Below are 15,808 nucleotides of genomic sequence, written 5' to 3' on the forward strand. Positions count from 1 at the left end.
AGCAGCGACTCCCGAAACCGGGCAAAATGCCTGTATTTGGGCATTCTGCAGGGGGGCAGCACCTTGGCCCCGCCGGTGGGTCCCTGCGGGCAGCGGGGGGACCCCAAACTGGTCACTGCGGGACCACCCAGACACCCCGAACTGCGACCCCCGGGGCTGCCGGGTCCCCCCAAACTGGGCACCCTGGGACTGCCCGGCACCACCCAACCGGGGCCACCGGGACACCCCGAACCGGACACCCCCCACCTCCGCAGCCGCACAAGCCGGCAATGTGACCTGCCCACCGGCGACCGGCAGGGGTCGCGCCACCGGAGCGAACCGGGGAGGGATGCGGGGGGGGGGGGGGGGGGGAGCGGCAACGGCCGGCGGGGCCCTGCAGGGGGCGCCACGACGAACCGGGCCGGTGTCTCCCGGCAGGGGGCGGTACCGGAACCGCACCGGAGCTGCCGCGGCCGGCGGCGGCCGGCAGGGGGCGCGGTGCCGCCGGCCCCCGCTCCGCTCCGTTCGGCGGAGCGCTCGGTATCGGCGAGACGGCGCAAGACAAAAGGCGCGGCGGCGGCGGCGGGGCCACGGGCGGCGGGGCCGCGGGCGGCGGGGCCATGGGCGGCGGGGCGGCGCCATGAGGCGGCGGCGAGCATGGCGGCGGGCGGCGGGGCGCGGCGGGGGCTGCTGAAGCGGAAGCCGAACTTCACGCTGCAGGAGATCGACATCCTGATGAGCGAAGTGCTCAAGTACGAGCAGCTGCTCTTCGGCGCCGCCGCCAGCACCGTCAACGCCTACGAGAAGCAGAAGATCTGGTGGCGCATCACCAACAAGATCAACGCCGCCGGGCGCAACCAGCGCGACATCGGCGAGGTGAAGAACCGCTGGCGGGGGCTGCGCCGCCGGGCTAACGATAAGATCACCCGGCACCGGCAGGAGAGGCAGGGACCCGCCGTTCGAGCCGCCGGCCGAGCCGGCACCGGCAACGGCAACGGGAACGGATCCGGGCCGGGCCCGCCGGAGCTCGGCCCCGGGCCCGCGCCCGGCTGGGGACCGCGAGGCGCCGCCGGGATCGAGCCGCCGCTCCTCGGCGCCGAGGGGGTGGCGCCGCACGGTGGGTGCGCGGAGCGGGGCGGGGGGACACGGACACGGGCGAAGGGGACGGGATGCGAAGGACCGGGACACGGGCACGGGGTCAGGGACATGGGGACCGCGACAGGGATATGGGGGTTACTGGGGCTAGGACGGGGACATGTGGGGACCAGGACAGGGACACGGGGGTACTGGGGCCATGCAGGACATGGGTGACCACGTTCAGGACAGGGACATGGGAGTACTGGGACCAGGAGAGGGACAGGGGACATGGGATGGGGATGAACCACGATGAGGGACACGGGTCTACTGGGACAGGTGGGACCAGGAGGGGACATGGGAGTTCCCGGGGACGGAGCGATGGGGACAGAGGATGCAGAGGCAGAAGGGGGTCGGGTCGCTCGGTCCGTGGGGAGCCGGGGGGTCCCGCCAGCTGCCCCGCGCTCTCTGTCTGTCCCGCAGGCGTCAAGGAGGAGCCGGTGAAGGAGGAGCCGGTGGAGGTGAAGACGGAGCCTTTCCCCGGCCCGGCCACTGACAGCGTCCCCGGCCGCGGCGCTGAGCGCCGGCTGCCCCGCGCCGGCACCGGCGAGCTGGGCGAGGGCTGGAGCCGGAGCCCCCCCTGCCCCGCGCCCCCCGAACTCTCCCTCGGTGACCTGGGCGGGCAGCAGGAGCCGTTGGGCTCCGATTTCCCGAGCATCCTCTTCGAGCAAGAGGCCGAGCATCTCAATAACTGCAGCGCGGGCGAAGCGGGACCCGCCGGGACGACGCGGCTGTCGGACGGGGCAGCCGACGGCGCCCAGCTCACCCCGGCCGAGAGGCGCGTCGTCCAGTCGAACGAACGGCTGGTGCAGGAGATGCGGGCGTTCCGCCGGGAATACGCCGAGAGCCGCCGGGAGACCAGCTCCATCCTGCGCGGCATCGCGCAGGCGCTGGGCGGCCTGAGCCGCAGCCTGGCCGAAATCCGTGACCTCTACCTCCGGGGACAGGTGGTCCCCAAGCCCTGAGCCCCACGCAGCTGGCTGTGTGCGCCCACGGCCGCCGGGGACCACCCTGGGGACGGGTTTTCCGTTTCCCCCCCAGTGCCCGGCTTGCTTCTTTTATTATTTTTATTATTATTATTTTTTTCCCCTCCAACCCACTTAAATAAAACTCAGAGCTGCCCCCCGACTCCCCCTCCCCGGGCTCGTTGCGGGGTTTTTAGGGGCGATGGGATGCTGGGACCGAGTGGTCCCTTGGGAGGTGTGGCCGCAGCTCGCCCCCAGGGGGGTCTGCGTGACTTCCCTTTCTGGGAGCGATGATCTCAGTGATCCCAAATTTAGCCAGTGGCTGAACCCCCCCCCTTCCTGGACCCCCTCCTGGTGGTGGTGCCGTGGGGGAATGAATCACCCTGGGAGCAGCCAAATAGCCGGGGTGAATCACGCCCCCGGGCGCCTGTTCCTCACCAGCAGCTGCAAAGGGAGTGAGGTCCCAGCTCCAGTGATTCGGGACCGGGGTGGGTGGGTGGGTGGAGGAATCTGTCTTGCACCCACAGCCCCCATCCCAGGACTGAATCTGCTGCTTTCTGCCCCAAAATGCCACTGGCGATGGTTTCACGTCCCAATTTCGAGCAGTGGGGCTGGGTGGGCGACACCGCTCCCGGGCTGGCTCACTGGTGGGGATTATCCATCCCAACCCAGTTTTTGGATGGAGAAGCCCCAGGAGCAGAACGGGAGTGGAGAAAAGTCATGTCCACCCCCTTACAGCTCCCCGGGGAGGGGCGTGGGGCTCTGCCCCCGGCGCGGAGCCACCGAGACGACACCAAGTGTGGGGCGCAAGACATGGTTTAATGTTGACCCCAGGGGGGCCGAATCCGGACGCGGGTGTGCAGGGGTGCGGCCACGCACGGCCCTCGGGGGACCCCCGGGTGTCCCCCCCGTGGGTGCCCGGGGCAGAGGCACCACAAAGGGCCCAGTGTGCGGGACAAGAGCCGCCCTGTGCTGCCGGCGCGGGGTCACCCGGGACGGGCCCGATCCGGCCACAACCGGAGCACCCTCCTGGCCCCGCGGCGGGGCGACCGGGGTCCCCAAGATCCCCAAGAGCCCCAGCCCGGCCGTGCTGGCCGGCAGCAGGAGGGGGATGCCGGGGTCCCCAGGGGGGCTCAGGCTCCGGGGTAGCTGGGCTGTGCCGGGACGTAGGGCGGAGGCGCTGTGGGGGGCGAGATGGGGTGTCAGCCCCCGGCGAGGCCTCTGTGCCCCCATGGGGAACAGGGGGGTGTCTGTCCCCCCCAGTGCTCACCTGTGGGGTTGTAGACGGGGGGGCCGGAGGGGTACAGCGGGTACTGGGCAGCAGGGGCGGACGGTGGGTACGTGGCCATGGGGGTGAAGCCGGGCTGGGGGGGTGCAGGGCCGGCTTTGGGGTCCATAGGGAAGGGGGCCATGGGGGCTGCAGGGGGGTAGCTGGACAGCGGGATCTCTGGGCCTGTGGGAGAGATGGAGAGGGGGCTGCGGCACCTGGGGACAGGGATGGGGACACAGCCCGGCAGTGCCCAGGGGTGTCCGTGGCCCTTGGCGGGGGGCAGCAGCGGGCACTGGGGTGATCTCAGGACCATGCACCACAGTGCCCTCCCCAGCACCCAAATCCCGCACCCAGCTGCCACCCCCCCGCCCCGATGCCCCTCTACATCACTCCAGGACCCCATATTGTGCCCCAATTCCCCACACCCTGTTCCTACAGGACCCCTCCTGCCCCCCAGCGCCTGTATCCTCCCATCCCCGCAGACCCCTCCGGAGCTCCCCCACCTTGCAGGGGGGTGCGCAGGTGCTGCCGGCGCTGGTACAGGTAGCAGCAGGAGCACATGAAGCAGCAGACGATGGTGGTGACGATGGCGATGAAGAGCACCACGGCCGAGGCGATGCCCGCGATGGTCTTGGGGCTGTGGGACCCCCCAGGGATGTCACCGCGGGGACGTGGGGGAGCGGAGCCTGCGAGGGGGCTGCCCAGTGCCAGTGCCCAGCACCCAGTTCCACTACCCAGCGCCCAGTACCAGTGTCCAGCGCCCAGCACCAGCACCCAGTATCCAATCCCCAGGGCCCAATACCCAAAAGCAAGCACCCAGCACCCATGTCTGCAGCTCAGCACCCAGGTCCCGGCACCTGAAGGCGAGGCAGTGGCGCTGCTGGCGCTCGGTGATGAGGCGCAGGGGGTCGCGGCAGCAGTACCGGTGGTAGCACGTGCCGCAGCAGAAGCTGTAGAACTCGCAGTCGAAGCTGGGGTGCCAGGACCCGTTCTTGTCCACGTACCACAGGCAGTCCTCGCCTCCCGCCACTGGGGACAGCCACCGTCACCAGGGCACCTGGGGGCACCTGGGGCACCGCCAGCCTGGCCAGCGCCATCCCCAGCGGTGCCAGCACCGGCCACATCCTCCGTTCCCCAAATGCTGTCTCATACCCCATTGCACCCTGCCCTGTGTCCCCCCATGCCCCTCTGCCACCATATCCCCCTGTATCCTGCCCCATGTCCTCCCCCGTCCCCTGGTCCATCCTGCCCCACATTCCTCCGTACCCTGCTCAGTCCTGTCCCTTGTACCCCACTCCATCCTACCCCATGTCCCCCTGGATCTTGCTCCATTCTGCCCCATGTCTCCCTCCCCAACCCCACTGCATCCTGCCCCACATGCTTACGGATCCTGCTCCATCATACCCATCCCCCAGGCCCCCCCAGGCCTCCTCCCCGCCCGGCTGCTCCAGCGGCGCCTCCCGGCTCTATTTCTGGCCAGAGCCACCTGCGCTCCCAGAAATAGCCCCGCGACGAGGCCTCGGGGGCGGCCGGAGGCGCCGGGACAGCAGCCGGGAAGGCACCGGGGTTGGGCTCCTTCCCCCAGGTCTTCCAGCTCGCTCCCCACCCGCTCCAAGAGGCTTCGGGGGTCTCATATGGGGGTCACTCACTGCCCAGAGGGACCAGAGCAACTCAGAGCCAAGTGGGGAAACTGAGGCACGGCCGCATGTGTGGGAAGCACCCAGATCCCCAGGACTGGGCATCCCGGCTCCCTGCACGCTGCTCCCGGGGGCAAGTGGCTCTTGGGGGCACCCCAAAAGTGGCAGATGGGTGCGGTGTGTTGGGAGCAGCGCTCAGTGGGACACGTCGGTGCAAGCAGCCTCCGTGCAAAGGGTCACGGTCACAGGCGGTAGCACCGGGTGCCATCGCAGGGTGGCACCGCCCTCCCCCCGCAGCCGCCCCGAGACCCCCCGTGTCTCTTACCCAACGAGGTGGCCACGGCCACCAGCACGGTCCCGGCCAGGGGCCACCCGCTGCCGCCGCCGCCGGGCCCCATCCCGGGGCCGGGCCCGGTGCGCCCGCTTAGCGCTGCCCGGGGCCGGGGGGGCCGGGCTGGGGGCGGTTGCGGTTGCGGTTGCGGTGCGGCAGCGGCTGCGGGGCGGGCCCGAGACGGCGGAGCTGCGGCCGGTGCTGCGGGGTCGCTGGGAGCCCGGACGACCCCCGGTGCCGGTGCCGCGGGGCTGCTGCCGGGGGGAGCCCGGTGCCGCTCCCGGTGCTGCGATGCCGGTTGGAGCCCGGTGCCGCTCCCGGTGCTGCGATGCCGGTGGAAGGTCGGTGCCGCTCCCGGTGCCTGTGTCCGCCGGTGCCGGTGCAGCCCGGCGCAGGCCCGCAGTGACGCCGCAGCCCGGCGGCGCTCGGTCGCTGCCCGGTGCCCCCCCGCGGCGGGACCTCCCGCCGCAGCCACCGGCCCCGTCCGCCCCCGCCGGCCCCGCGGGCACGGGCACGGCCGGGCAGGGCTGCTCCGGGGCGGCTCCGGAGGTCGGATGGCAGCCCAGCCCCCCCGGCAGTGCCCTCCCGCGTTACTGCCCTTCCCCTCCCCGGTACCCCTTTTTTCCCCACCCCCTGCACCCCAAGCCTTTCCCTCCACTCCTTCCCGTCCCCAGCATCCGCATCCCGGCCGGGCCAAGGGCTCTCTGGCAGGGGACAGGGTTGGGGACAGGGGTGACACATCCCTAGAGTCTGACAAGAACACCCTAATGACGATGTTTATTAGAGACCGAGGATCGCGGTGACACCATCAGCATTGGGGTCACGGTGACAGTGAGGGGACATGGCGGGGGGACCAGCCCCAGCCACCCAGTCCCAGCCCCGTGGACCCCAGGGGTGCTGGGGGGGCGGCTGCGCCTCCCGCCTGTGTCCCCACACCAGGATAGAGGGGTGGGGGACGTCCCTGTCCCCGTTGTCCCTGGGCCAGCCAGGCTGTGCCCCCCCCGGGCTGTGGGGGCAGGGGGTCCACGCTTACACTTGTGTGACGATCTCGCCGTTCTCAGGCACGTAGACCTGCACAGGCATGCCGTCCGCCGAGCGCCGCAGGACGTGGATCGGGGGAACCTGCGTGGGAGAAGGAGCCCGTGGGTGTGGGCACCGCGCCCCACGCTGGGGCAGCACCCCGGGGTGCACATCCCTGGGTGGGGGGTGTTTGCGGGGGCACAGCTGCGGGTCCCCACTTGTCTGGCATGCGCCCCACTCTGCACATCCCCACTATCCCCACTCCCACCCCTGTGCCAGCAGCCCCCATGTCCTACCTGAGCCCGCGGCAGGACTCCGCAGCTGATGGGCACGTCCCTGATGGTCCCACCGCGGGGTCCCCGAAAGGCCCCTTGCCGGTCGAGGGAGTGGGGACGGGTCCCCCGCAGCCGGGCGCGCTGGTGCCACGACTTGAGCTCCTCGGTCACGGCCGCCTTGGAGAGCCCCCGCCCCGCCGCTGGCGCGTAGTCCTTGAGCGAGGGGGTGCGCACGATGCGGCTGTGCGAGGGCACCAGGCGCTGGTAGCGTAATGGGGCCAGATCCTGCTCGTAGAGGAAAGCTGGGGTGCCAGCGGGCGGCAGGAAGCGGTGGGCACCCTGGGGGTAATAACCGGGTTCGGCGAGGAGCGGTGGGAGCGGGGGGCGCGGGAAGGAGACGTCGGGGCTGCTGCTCCCTGGGGAGGTGGCGTGGGAGACGCTGGAGAGGTCGGAGATGCTGTCGTCGGAGCCAGAGTGGTGCGCGGGGGTCGGGACGCAGGAGGTGGGCACCGTCACCGTGTAGTAGGTGGGACGCCGGCGGGGTACGGCACTGCGGCCCCGCGGCTCGGCCAGCGGCCAGCACGCCTCCACCCTGCGGGCAGGGCTGCGCCTGAGCACGGGCCCTTCCCCGGAGGGTCTCCATCCTCCCTGCATGGGGCCAACTCCATGCACCCCATGGCTTTAGGTCTGTTGTATCCATGGGGTCAACTCCATGCTCCTCCCCAATGGATTTATGTCCATCCTCCCCATAGGGTTATCTCCAACCTCCCCATAAAGTTGTCTCCATCCTCCCCGTGGCTTTAGCTCCATCCTCCCCTTGGGGTTACCTCCAACCTCCCCCCATGGGATTAGTTCCATCTTCCTCCCCATGGCTCTGTGTCCAACCTCCTCCCTATGGGTTTAGCTCCATCAGTCCCATGGGATCATCCCCAACCTCCTCCCTGTGGGTTTAGCTCCATTATCTTCATGAGATAGCTCCATCCACCCTATTGTGCTATATCCATTGTCCCCACGGGATTCTCTCCATCCTCCTCCCCATGGGGTTGTCTCCATCATCTCCAAAGGATTGTCTCCATCCTCCTCTCCACAGGGTTGTCTGCATCCACCCTCACAGAAGCCCTTGTCCCCATGCACAGGACATACCTCAGGGACTGGGCCTGTCCCCGCCGGCCCGATGGCTCGGGGGTGCTGGGAGCGCTGGACCCCGCCTGCCGGCACAGCACCAGGGTCCTGATGGGGACGAAGCGGTAGGGAGGGACGTCCCCCGCCCTGGGCGCCGGCGAGGCTGCGCGGCCGGGGCTGCCGGGGGCAGCGGGGGTGACCGGCGGGGACCTGGGGTAGCACCGGGAGCCCCAGGTTTCCCCATCCCCGGGGTCCACGCTGGGTTTATTGCCCTTTTCATAGGGTCTGTCGAGGCTGGTCTCCTGCCACGGGCTGGGGGGCGCTGGGGGGGACCCCAAACCCTCCGCCTCAGTGGGGTCCTTGGGGGTGGGATGTCCTGGTGGCTGCGTCTCCTCTGCGGGAGAGACAGAAGGTTGGGATGGAGGGGACACACGGGGGACGCTGTCCCCGCCCTGTCCCCTCTGTCCCCTTACCCTCCTCCAGCAGGACGGCGTCCGACAGGGAGCTCTCGTCGGAGGTGCTGAGCTCTGCGGGGACGGGGACGGCTGAGAGCGGGGCCGCTGCCACCACCGGCTGCCAAAACTCTCCCACGGCACCCGCCGCCACCCAGCGCGTCCCCGCGGGGCTCCGCTCCCGCTCCCCGCCGCCTGTCCCGACACGCTCCGCCGCGGTGGCGGCACCGGCCGGGCCGGCTCTGCCGAGCCCTGCGCCGGCTTTGCTGCGGGCAGCTCCCAGCCTGCCCGGCCGGGCGGGAGGAGGGTGCTGGGCAGGACTGGGGGCACTGGGAGGGATGGAGCCGCCGCCACCGTCTCACTGGTGCACGGGAGGTGACGGATGCGGGAGCACCGGGGGGCGGCCGGGAACGAGCCGAGGAACATGTGGGGGCGAGCGGGGACCCGCTCGGACGGTGCCGCCGCGGCGGGGACACGGCAGCCGGGCCAAATCCTGGCCCCCGTTGGGGTGCAACCCCTGGGGAGGGCGGACTGGGGCGAGTCATGGGCTGCAGTCACGGGGGTGAAGTCTTGGGGTGCATTTGGTGGGTGCAGTCGTCAGGGATGGTGTATTGGGTGCAGTCAGCAGGGGTGAAGTATTGGGGTGCATTGACTGGGGATCACATATTGGGGTGCACTCCCGAGGCTGCATCCAGCAGGGATGAAGTATTGGGGTGCATTCACCATGGTGCATCCATCAGGGAGAGCATATTGGGGTGTATGCACCAGGGATGGTGTTTTGGGGATCACCCGGGGGGTGCAATCACAGGGGATGGAAAATTGGGGTGCATGCACTTCGGGGGGGGGTGCATTGGGTGGATCCAGGGGGCTGCAGTCACCACGGATGGGAGATTGCGGTGCATCCAGTGGGGATGGCGTATTGGGGGCACCCAGGGGGTGTGTTCCCAGGGGATGGAGCATCGGGGTGCATTCACCGGGGGCACCCAATCAACCTGCCCCCATTTCCACCTCTCCCAACCTCCAGCATCCCCCAAGTGATCCACCACCTCCCGGGGACACAGTGGGGCACACGGGGGCTCACCCTCGGTGGCGCTGGTCCCAGCGCCGGCGGACAGTGGCCGTCGGCCGGCCAGGAGCCGTTGCCGGTTGAGGACGTTCTCCAGGTCCTTCAGCTTCTGCTCCTCGCGGTGCGCGGCCGTGAGCCGCCGCTTCCGCAGCCCCTTGCTGATGTTCTCCTCGCGGCACAGGCGCCGGGCGGCCTTGGCGATCTGCAGCTGCAGAGCCAGGTCCCGCTCCAGGGCGCTCAGTGGGTCCTGGGGACGGAGGGGACACGCTTGGCACCCCCCCACCTCCACCACACCTGTGTGCTATCAAAGGTTTGGCAGAACCAGGGGGAATAGGAATTTTGCCCATGGGATGGTGACATCTCTGGGTGACGCTTGGACATCTGGGATGGGAGGGCTATGGGGACGGGAGGATGAGGATGAGGATGGAGGTGGGAATGGGGATAGGTAGAGCGGATGGGAATGGGGATGGGATGGGGCTGAAGACGAGATGGGATGGGGAGGGCTATGGGGATGGAGAGGGGACTGGGGATAAGAATGGGGACAGAGATGATGGGATGGGATGGGATGGGATGGGATGGGATGGGATGGGATGGGATGGGATGGGGAAGGGTCCCCACCACCCACCCCAGGGACCCCCTGCCCCGCTGGCACCCCAGGGACCCCCTCACCGCCCCACGCAGGACGAGGGTCTCATCCAGCTTGAAGGCAGCACCGATCCTGCGCCGGACCTTGGGGGGCTTCTCACCTGCTTTCAGGGGGTACTCGCGGGGCAGCGTCCCCGTCAGCTCCTGGGGACGGCACAGGGGACACTGAGCCGCTGCCAGGGCGGGGTGGGGGCCGGCAGGGTGTCCCCCGTCCCGCTCACCGCCTCGCGCAGGCAGAGCCGCCGCAGCTCCTGCACGCAGCTCTCCAGCCGCATCTCCAGCGCCTGCTGCTGCCTGCGCCCCGCCTGCGCCCGCTCCTTCAGCGGGGACACCGGGCTGCCGGGGCCTGGGGACACACGGATGGACGGGCGGACAGAGGGACACCTGTTGAATGCACCCAGACCTCCCCACCGCCCCCCCCAGCCTCCCTGCCTCGGTTTCCCAAAAAACACAGGGCGAGGACAAGCAGCCGTGAGCCCCCCTGCACTCCCCCCCCAGCAGCTCCCACGGGTGCTCGGGCTCCCCCGGGCAGCTGTGATTTCCCAGCACGGGGGGGGACACGGGGCAGGTTTCGCCCTGACTCAGCCACCCCTGAGCGAAACGCGGCTGAGTCAAAGCCGGTCCGGGCCCCCCCACGCTTGGGTGCCCCCCCCCGAAACTGGGGAAACCCCCATTTCCACTTTCCCACTCCCCCCCCCTGGAGCTTTTGTGTGTTCCCATGCACCGAAGTGCCCAGTTCTCAGCTGGGGGGACCACGTCTATAAGGGGACGTGTGGGATAGGGGCACCCCAAGACCATACCCCCCCAAATACCCCCCCAGCGCTCACCCGAGTGCAGCATGATCCCGCTGTCCGTGTCACTCGCCTCCCCCATGCCAGGCTGGGACCCTACGGGTGACAGTGTGGAGACGCCGTGTCCCCACGCCACCCCCCAGGGAGCACCCATGGGTGCACCCCTCCCCGCACCCCCCCCAGCCCTCAGCATTGCCCCGGCCCTCCCGGCTGCCAGCTCCGGTGATGGCGGAGAGGGGGAGGAAGGCGAGGCCGTGTTTGCTCTGCCTGCCTTCTTGTAGGTCCTACGATAAACAAAGGTGTGCGAACACGTGTGTGGCGGCCGGGACGAGACCCATCCCGGGGGCAAAGGTGGTCGGGGTGCGGCGGGGGGGCGGGGGGGCCTCGCTCCCGCCCTGGCCGGTTTCGCTGGGAGCCTCTCCCAGTTTTGATTTCCTTTCCACTGGGCTGGAGGCGGCTCCTGCGTTGAGGGGGTTGCTGGCCCTGGGAAAGTGGCTCCCCCGGTACCCCGACACCCCCTTGCTCTTGGTGTTGGGGCAGCGCATGGGTGGGAGTGGGGCAGAGGGGGTTCTCACCCCCGGGTTTGCATCGCTTTCCCCCCCGCCGTGCCTCAGTTTCCCCCGGGGGGAGGTGGAGCGGTTTGGGGAAACTGAGGCAGGGGAGGGAGGGCCGGGGTCCGGGGTGGGCGGGGGGCGATGCCTTACCTGGGCGCTCGCCGCTGCCGGCTCTGCCGCGCCGGGACACGGGGACGAGTCCTGACTTGAGGCGGAGGGAGGAGCGGGTGAGCAACACCTTCCCCACCGCGGCCCCCGCCCGCCGCGGCCACGGCGGCACAGGCGGCCCGGGGGCTCCGCACGGCGCGGGGGGACGGGGGCGGCGCGGTGTGGTGGAAAAGGGTGGCAGAGTATGGCACAGCATGGTGTGGTGTGGTACAATACAGTACAGTATGGCGCGGTATGGCATGATATGACATGGAACAATACGACATGGTAGGGCACTGTGTGGCATGGTATGGTACAGTATGGTACGGCATGGTATGGTGTGGTAGCATGCTGTGGCATGGCATGTCTTAGTATGGCACAACATGGTACAATTTCACACTGTCTGGCACCCTGTGGCATGGCGGAGCATGATACGGTGCAGGACGGCACAGCCCGGCACAGCCCGGCACACCATGGCGCGGTGCCGGTGGAGGCTCCATCCGCAGAGCTGTGCAGGTGCAGGCCAGGCGCAGGGACGATGTCCCCATCCCCGCCATGGCTGAGGGGTCTCCCAGGGGCTGGCATCCCCAAAACGCCGGCAGCAGGTGGGGACCTGAGCCCGGCAGTGCCACCCTGGCACTGCCACCACTGGCCCTTTCCCGGAGCAGGGACACGCCGGGAGCTGAGCAGTGCCGGGCAGTGCCAGAGCTGTGCCAGAGCTGTGCCGGGGCAGTGCCGGGGCAGTGCCAGGCCGTGGGAACGGCGCTGCCGTGGCCGCCGCTGAGGCGTGAGATGAATCAGGGCGGCTGGCGCGGGCGAGTCGGCCACATCCTGCGCTGCCAGCGTGGGGCAGGCGGTGGAAAGTGCGGCTCAGCGCCACGGGACGGTCCCATGGCCACGGGGACGGGAGGGCAGGGTGCGGGCAGGGTGCAGGCAGGGTGCGGGCAGGGAGAGGCTGCAGGCAGGAGAAGAGCAGCAAGCGGTGCAGGTGGGGGGATGCGGGCAGGGGTGCAGGCAGGAAGAGCTGCAAGCAGGGCAGGCGCAGGCCAGGGGTGCAGGCAGGGTGCAGGCAGGGTGCAGGCAGGGTGCAGGCAGCAAAGCCAACCCCAGGCAGACACAGGCAGCAGCGCAGGCAGCAGCACTGCCCAGCACCTCCACGGACTCCCCAGCACCGTCCCCTCCACCCGCGGCGTCCCAATGTCCCCAAGTCTCACCAGGATTTGAGTGGTAAAAACAGCTCAAAGACTAAAAGATATCATTAACGATAAGGCTGAATTTGTATTAATTGGGTTCCTGTTACAAAGCTGCCCCGCACACAGAGCATCCCGGGGGGCAGATCCCTGGGGAATCGCACCGGGGTCACAGCTGGGGACCGGGGGGGACAGCGGTGGCACCTGGGGACGAGGCGGGGGGGCTCAGCGGGGTGCCCCCCGGTGCCGGCTGGTGCCGGGTCCTGCACCGGGAGCGGGTCCAGACACCGAAGAGGAGGCTGGAGTCGCTGGTGGAGGAGGGGGCGGCTGCTCCGGGACCTGTCTCCGGCGCACGGGGACCGAGGGGACATCGGGGCTGGCAGTGTCCGTCCATCAGGGCATAGATGAGAGGGTTGACGCAGCTGTTGACGAATGCCAAGCAGGTGCTGGTGGCCACCAGCCACCTGAGGGCCACCTCCTGGCCCTGGGACAGGACCAGCATCCCCTTGGCGAGGAAGAAGAGCAGCACCTTGCAGGCGTTGAGGGGCAGCCAGGAGCAGAGGAAGGCAGTGACGATGGTGACGATGGCGCGGTGGGACCGCCGGACACCCCTGCCCAGGCGGACGTGGCGCTGGAGCCGGCAGTAGATGGAGCAGTAGCAGAAGGAAATGACCCCCAAGGGCAGGAGGAAGGTGAGGAAGACCATGGCCAGGCTGAAGTCCTCTCCATCTTCATCCCAGCAGTCATCCCCGTCCAGCCGCCGGTACAGCAGGGTGGGGGCGCCCAGGAGGAGGGACACCGCCCAGATGACGCCGCAGGTGACGCGCACGTGTCTCTGGGAACCCATCACCTTGGTGTCCAGCACCTTCCTGATGACCAGGTAGCGCTCCACGCTGAGGGCGGTGAGGAAGAGGATGCTGGAGCAGCGGTTGACGGCGATGACGTAGCTGCTGAGCTTGCAGAGCCCTTCGCCGAGCAGCCAGCGGTTCCCTTGCGCCCCCGCTGCCACCCAGAAGGGCAGCGTGCAGACGAACACGACGTCGGCCACCGCCAGGTTCAGCACGAACGTGTCCACCATCCTCTTCCCCCTGCTCTTCTTGGCCATCAGCACGATGACAAAGAGGTTCCCCACCAGGCCGAGGAGGAAGATGATAGAGTAGAGGATGGGGATGAAGATGGTGGTGAAGAAGAGCTCCCCCCTGGAGGACACCCACTGGTTCTCCATCGCGCTGGTCACCGGTGGGTACTCGTAGTCGGCCGAGGTGACGCGCTCCTCGGGAGCCATGGGGGCGGCCGGGCGCCCTCGCGGTGCCCAGGGCGGTGCTCAGCGCCCAGCCCCGCGGTTGAGTTGTTGATCTGAAATCTGCTCAAAAACATCGTCTCGCACTTCCTTCCCAACGGGGCAGGGGCTGCGGGGTGGAAGGGGCAGGAGGGGAAGCACGTGTAATTTTGGAAACAGGAAAACAACAAAGAAAACACAACGAGAAGGAAGACTCCCCCAAAAAAGGAGAGGGGACAGGCAGATCAAGGGGCTGAGGAAGGCTCCGTGCTGGCGGGTGATGGCTGAAGGCCTGGGGTGACACCAGCCTGCTGGTGGGATCATCACCGATCTGAGCTACTGGCCACCAGCCCGCCCTGCAGCCCCTGTCCCCACCGCGCAGCGTCCACCCACGCCAACGCCACCAACCGCCGTCCCCAGCCCTGTCCCCGTCACATTTGCATTGAGAAGAACAGATGAAAACCTTTATTTTATGGGGGTTTTTGTTTCCAGAGCGAGCCAGAGCAGGTGCAGGTTGGGTACAACCGTTGCCCGTGTGTCCCCGTATGTCCCCGCGTGTCTCCATGCCGCCCCGGCGCTGCCACCTCATTCCAGCCCCTGGCACGTTGGTTCTCACCGCTCTGGGGACACCGAGGCAGCATCACCCGCAGCCACCCTGACCACGAGCTCTCCCAGAATGACGGTGCCGGGTGCTGGTGCCAGCGCCGGGATGTGCCGGGGGTGGGGGACCCCGGTGTGGCACCGTGCGGGGGCCGGGGGAGCAGCCCCCGCTCTGCCGCGCCGGGTCCTGCTCACGTCTGCCGAGCGGCCGCCTCCGCCGCCTTCATCTTCCTCAGGCCGTCCCGCACCAGCAGGAACTCGGGGCGAGGGTCCGGCCCCCCCGCTGCCCCCCGCTCCTGCTGCCGGGGGAACCGAGGGGCGGCCCTGAGTCCCTGCCCGGGTCCCCTGGCTGTCCCCGTGACCTGGGTGTCCCACCAACCCCGACCCAATGACCCGGCCACCCTTGACCATCCCTTGACCCATCGCTCCAAAACAGTCTCCCTCGGCCACCCCCCAGATGGACGAACAGATGGATGGATGGACAGATGGATGAACAGATGGATGGATGGATGGATCATAGGATGGATGGATGAACAGGTGGATGGATGGATGGATGGATGGATGGATGGATGGATGGATGGACGGATGGACGGATGGAGAACGGTGAGGCGAAGGCAGGAGGGCTGGAGGGCTGGAGGGCTGGGGCGGATGGACAGGGGACAGAGGGATGCCACAAACCTCCTCCAGCCTCTGGTGGCGTTTCCTCAGCTGCTGCTCCAGGTCGGAGGGGGGTCCCCGCAGCTCCTCCCCCAGCTGCCGCAGCCGCCGGTTCTCCAGCACCCGCGGGAGCTCTGCCCGGTGCCGCGGCAGGAGCCCCCTGCGCAGACAGACAGACGGATGTTGACAAGGCCACCCCCACTTGGCCACCCGGCTGGGGACCGTCCTGTCCCCCCCCAGCTCCCGTCCCCACACACCTGCTGTGGCTGAAGAGCAGCTCCCGGTGCAGCTCCCGGTGGCTCCGGGACTCCCGCACCGGGTTTGGCAACTTCCTGGGCTGGATGAGGCCCCCGTGGCCATCGGTGGCCACGGTCAGGGAGGGGACGTAGCCCCCGTCACCCTCTGCAGGGGTGGCAGGGGTCAGCGGGGGATGGGGTCACCATGGGGTGGGGTCCCCATCACCCCTGGGGTCCCCGTCACCCCTGGGGTCCCCGTCGCCCCAGCACCCACCCGGCACCGCGCTGCTCCTCGGGGCGTTGCTGTCACCCTGGCAAAGGCAAAGAGCAGGGTCACACGGGGACACTCAGCAGGTCCCTGGCTCCGTGTCCTGCCTGGGCTGGGGACACTGCGGGGGACACATTCAGCAGGGGGCACAGCTGGGGGTTCTGTGGGGCTGGACCTCTGTCCCCCCATG

At 68.9% G+C, this 15,808-nt stretch overlaps 4 protein-coding genes across 4 annotated transcripts; 1 reads left to right on the forward strand and 3 right to left on the reverse strand.

Annotated features, from left to right (window-relative positions):
• Positions 1–576: 576 nt before the first annotated feature.
• On the forward strand, positions 577–2,238 carry LOC309448030 (uncharacterized protein). The gene is made up of 2 exons (XM_082069225.1): positions 577–1,096; positions 1,537–2,238. The coding sequence occupies exons 1-2, from the start codon at positions 637–639 to the stop codon at positions 2,076–2,078; spliced, it is 1,002 nt and encodes a 333-aa protein (XP_081925351.1). The 5' UTR covers positions 577–636; the 3' UTR covers positions 2,079–2,238.
• Positions 2,239–2,884: 646 nt separating this feature from the next.
• On the reverse strand, positions 2,885–5,845 carry SHISA4 (shisa family member 4). Its single transcript, XM_082069264.1, has 5 exons — positions 5,311–5,845; positions 4,206–4,377; positions 3,852–3,985; positions 3,349–3,531; positions 2,885–3,258 (listed from the first exon to the last, which is right to left on the reverse strand). Exons 1-5 carry the CDS (start codon positions 5,381–5,383, stop codon positions 3,212–3,214), a joined length of 609 nt encoding a protein of 202 aa, XP_081925390.1. The 5' UTR covers positions 5,384–5,845; the 3' UTR covers positions 2,885–3,211.
• A 403-nt stretch (positions 5,846–6,248) lies between these two features.
• INAVA (innate immunity activator) lies at positions 6,249–10,841 on the reverse strand (the record flags this gene model as incomplete). Its single annotated transcript, XM_082069298.1, has 8 exons — positions 6,249–6,438; positions 6,633–7,203; positions 7,755–8,127; positions 8,207–8,260; positions 9,267–9,498; positions 9,921–10,040; positions 10,118–10,242; positions 10,724–10,841. The coding sequence occupies 8 exons, from the start codon at positions 10,839–10,841 to the stop codon at positions 6,346–6,348; spliced, it is 1,686 nt and encodes a 561-aa protein (XP_081925424.1). The 3' UTR covers positions 6,249–6,345.
• A 1,906-nt stretch (positions 10,842–12,747) lies between these two features.
• On the reverse strand, positions 12,748–13,863 carry GPR25 (G protein-coupled receptor 25; the record flags this gene model as incomplete). Its single annotated transcript, XM_082069108.1, has 1 exon — positions 12,748–13,863. One exon carries the CDS (start codon positions 13,861–13,863, stop codon positions 12,748–12,750), a length of 1,116 nt encoding a protein of 371 aa, XP_081925234.1.
• Positions 13,864–15,808: the final 1,945 nt, after the last annotated feature.

The sequence above is a fragment of the Streptopelia decaocto genome (assembly GCF_964273445.1).
Source record: "Streptopelia decaocto genome assembly, chromosome: 19".
Taxonomy (NCBI): Eukaryota; Metazoa; Chordata; class Aves; order Columbiformes; family Columbidae; genus Streptopelia; species Streptopelia decaocto.